This window comes from Sapajus apella, unplaced genomic scaffold (genome assembly GCF_009761245.1).
Source record: "Sapajus apella isolate SASKATOON/1434 unplaced genomic scaffold, GSC_monkey_1.0 scaffold130, whole genome shotgun sequence".
NCBI classification, from domain to species: domain Eukaryota; kingdom Metazoa; phylum Chordata; class Mammalia; order Primates; family Cebidae; genus Sapajus; species Sapajus apella.
Genome location: NW_022437070.1, coordinates 2353225 through 2355510, shown reverse-complemented (window position 1 = coordinate 2355510; position 2286 = coordinate 2353225). Strand labels below are relative to the sequence as shown.

The 2286-nt window shown below is 60.5% G+C and overlaps 1 protein-coding gene across 2 annotated transcripts in view; it reads left to right on the top strand.

Moving 5' to 3' along the window:
* The first annotated feature begins 337 nt into the window (after positions 1-337).
* The window catches only part of PPM1N (protein phosphatase, Mg2+/Mn2+ dependent 1N (putative)), a 5785-nt gene continuing 3836 nt past the window's right edge, over positions 338-2286 (top strand). Inside the window, exon 1 of one of the 2 annotated variants that reach the window (XM_032262626.1) lies at positions 338-1652. In XM_032262626.1, coding sequence (XP_032118517.1) covers positions 867-1652 — 786 coding nt within the window. In that variant the 5' untranslated portion in view covers positions 338-866. Of the gene's footprint in view, positions 1812-2286 lie in introns of both variants that reach the window. The other variant, XM_032262625.1, reaches the window with a different exon arrangement.

The window sequence follows — 2286 nt, the reverse complement described above, 5'->3', positions numbered from 1 at the left end:
GCCAGGTCTCCGAAAATTAGACGGGTCTGGAGCTGTGTGCTTGAACCCTGGATGGGTGGGGTCCAGAAGAGAAAATAACCAAAGCCCCAGAGAGGAGGGGTCGAACTAAAAAGAGTAAAGAAAAAACAAATATATATATAGCTTTTTCAGACAGGGTGTCGCTCTGTCGCCTAGGCTGGATAGAGTGCAATGGTGCGATCACGGCCTCGACCTCCCGGGCTCAGGTGATCCTCCCACCTAAGTCATCCGAGTAGCTGGTATCACAGGCGCATTCCACCACGCCTGGCTAAATTTTAATTTTTGTAGAGACGGGGTCTCGCTCTTTCCCAGGCTGGTCTCAAACTCCTGGGCTTAAGCGATCCGCCTGCCTCGGCCTCCCTAAGTGATGGGGTTACAGGCATGAGCCATGCGCTCAGCCAAGTATAGTATTTACAGGTTTTGAGGCTGGGGACTGTACCACTGAGGTGGGAGGAGCTTGGACTGCGTGTTGTGTTGAGAACACAGATTCTAGAGTTAATTTCCCTGGAACACCGGTTACTTCTGTGACTCCGTTTCTTCTTCCATCTGTAAACTGGAGATGATGATGTATAACTGTGTGACACATGATGAGTGCTACGTAATAGTTTGCTACTGGTACAGTATTACCTTTTTTTTTTCCCTAATCCAGATCCCAAACCTCGCTTTGTAGGTGCAGGTGCAGGAGAGAGGAGACCCAGAAGTTAAATTCCTTCCAGTAACCCGCCTAAAGTGCAGGTCAAAGGACAGGAAGGAGATTTAGGTGGTTTAAAATCTCACAGCCGAGGGGATTAATGGAGGGGGGCGGGCAGGTGTGCAGGGTGGAGCCCTCCTGATCCCAGGGCTGAAGGATGGCGGCCCTGGCTCGTCAGCTGCAGAGTCTCCTCTGGACCGCTTGCAAGAAAAAAGAGTGGGAGAAGGAAGCGGAGGAGGAGGAGGAGGAGGAGGAGGCGGAGGCGGGGCGCAGGGCCCCCGATGGGCCTCGGTCTCTGCTGACAGCGCCGCGGCGCGCCCAGCAGCCGCACGGGGGTGCCGCGGCGTCGTGGGGCCTGCGCTTTGGGGCGAGCGCAGCGCAGGGCTGGCGCGCGCGCATGGAGGACGCTCACTGCACTTGGCTTTCGTTACCTGGTCTGCCCCCAGGCTGGGCCTTCTTTGCCGTCCTCGACGGCCACGGTGGGGCTCGAGCTGCCCGCTTCGGTGCACGCCACTTGCCAGGCCATGTGCTCGAGGAGCTGGGCCCGGAGCCTGGCGAGCCCGAGGGCGTGCGCGAGGCGTTGCGCCGAGCCTTCTTGAGCGCCGACGAGCGCCTGCGCTCCCTCTGGCCCCACGTGGAAACGGGCGGCTCCACGGCCGTGGCATTGCTGGTCTCCCCGCGGTTCCTGTACCTGGCGCACTGCGGTGACTCCCGCGCCGTGCTGAGCCGCGCCGGCGCCGTGGCCTTCAGCACCGAGGACCACCGGCCCCTTCGACCTCGGGAACGCGAGCGCATCCATGCCGCGGGCGGCACCATCCGCCGCCGGCGCGTCGAGGGCTCTTTGGCGGTGTCGCGAGCGTTGGGCGATTTTGCCTACAAGCAGGCTCCAGGGAGGCCCCCCGAGCTACAACTCGTTTCTGCGGAGCCTGAGGTGACCGCACTGGTACGCCAGGCGGAGGACGAGTTCATGCTCCTGGCCTCTGATGGCGTCTGGGACACTATGTCTGGTGCTGCCCTGGCGGGAATGGTGGCTTCGCGTCTCCGCCTGGGCCTGGCCCCAGAGCTTCTCTGCGCGCAGCTGTTGGACACGTGTCTGTGCAAGGTCCTGGGGGTGGGGCGTGGTATCTTTGAGGCTTGGTGCCTCAGAGGGAGAGAGCCTCGGGATATGGGGGAGGAGGGCTTTGATGGAGAGGCAAGAGTAAAGCGGAGAAGGAAGGGGTGGGTCTCAAGCGAAGGGCGTGGCCTGAAGTGGGCAGGGTCAAAATGCAGGGGGCGGAGCCTGAGGTATGCTTTGAGGCACCAGCCCAGAGTTAGTGGAAAGGGTTTAAGAGAAAGGGCGTGGCCGGGCGCGGTGGCTCACGCCTGTAATCCCAGCACTTTGGGAGGCCGGGGCGGGTGGATCGCGAGGTCAAGAGATCGAGACCATCCTGGTCAACACGGTGAAACCCCGTCTCTACTAAAAATACAAAAAATTAGCTGGGCATGGTGGCACGTGCCTGTAATCCCAGCTACTCAGGAGGCTGAGGCAGGAGAATTGCCTGAACCCAGGAGGCGGAGGTTGCGGTGAGCCGAGATCG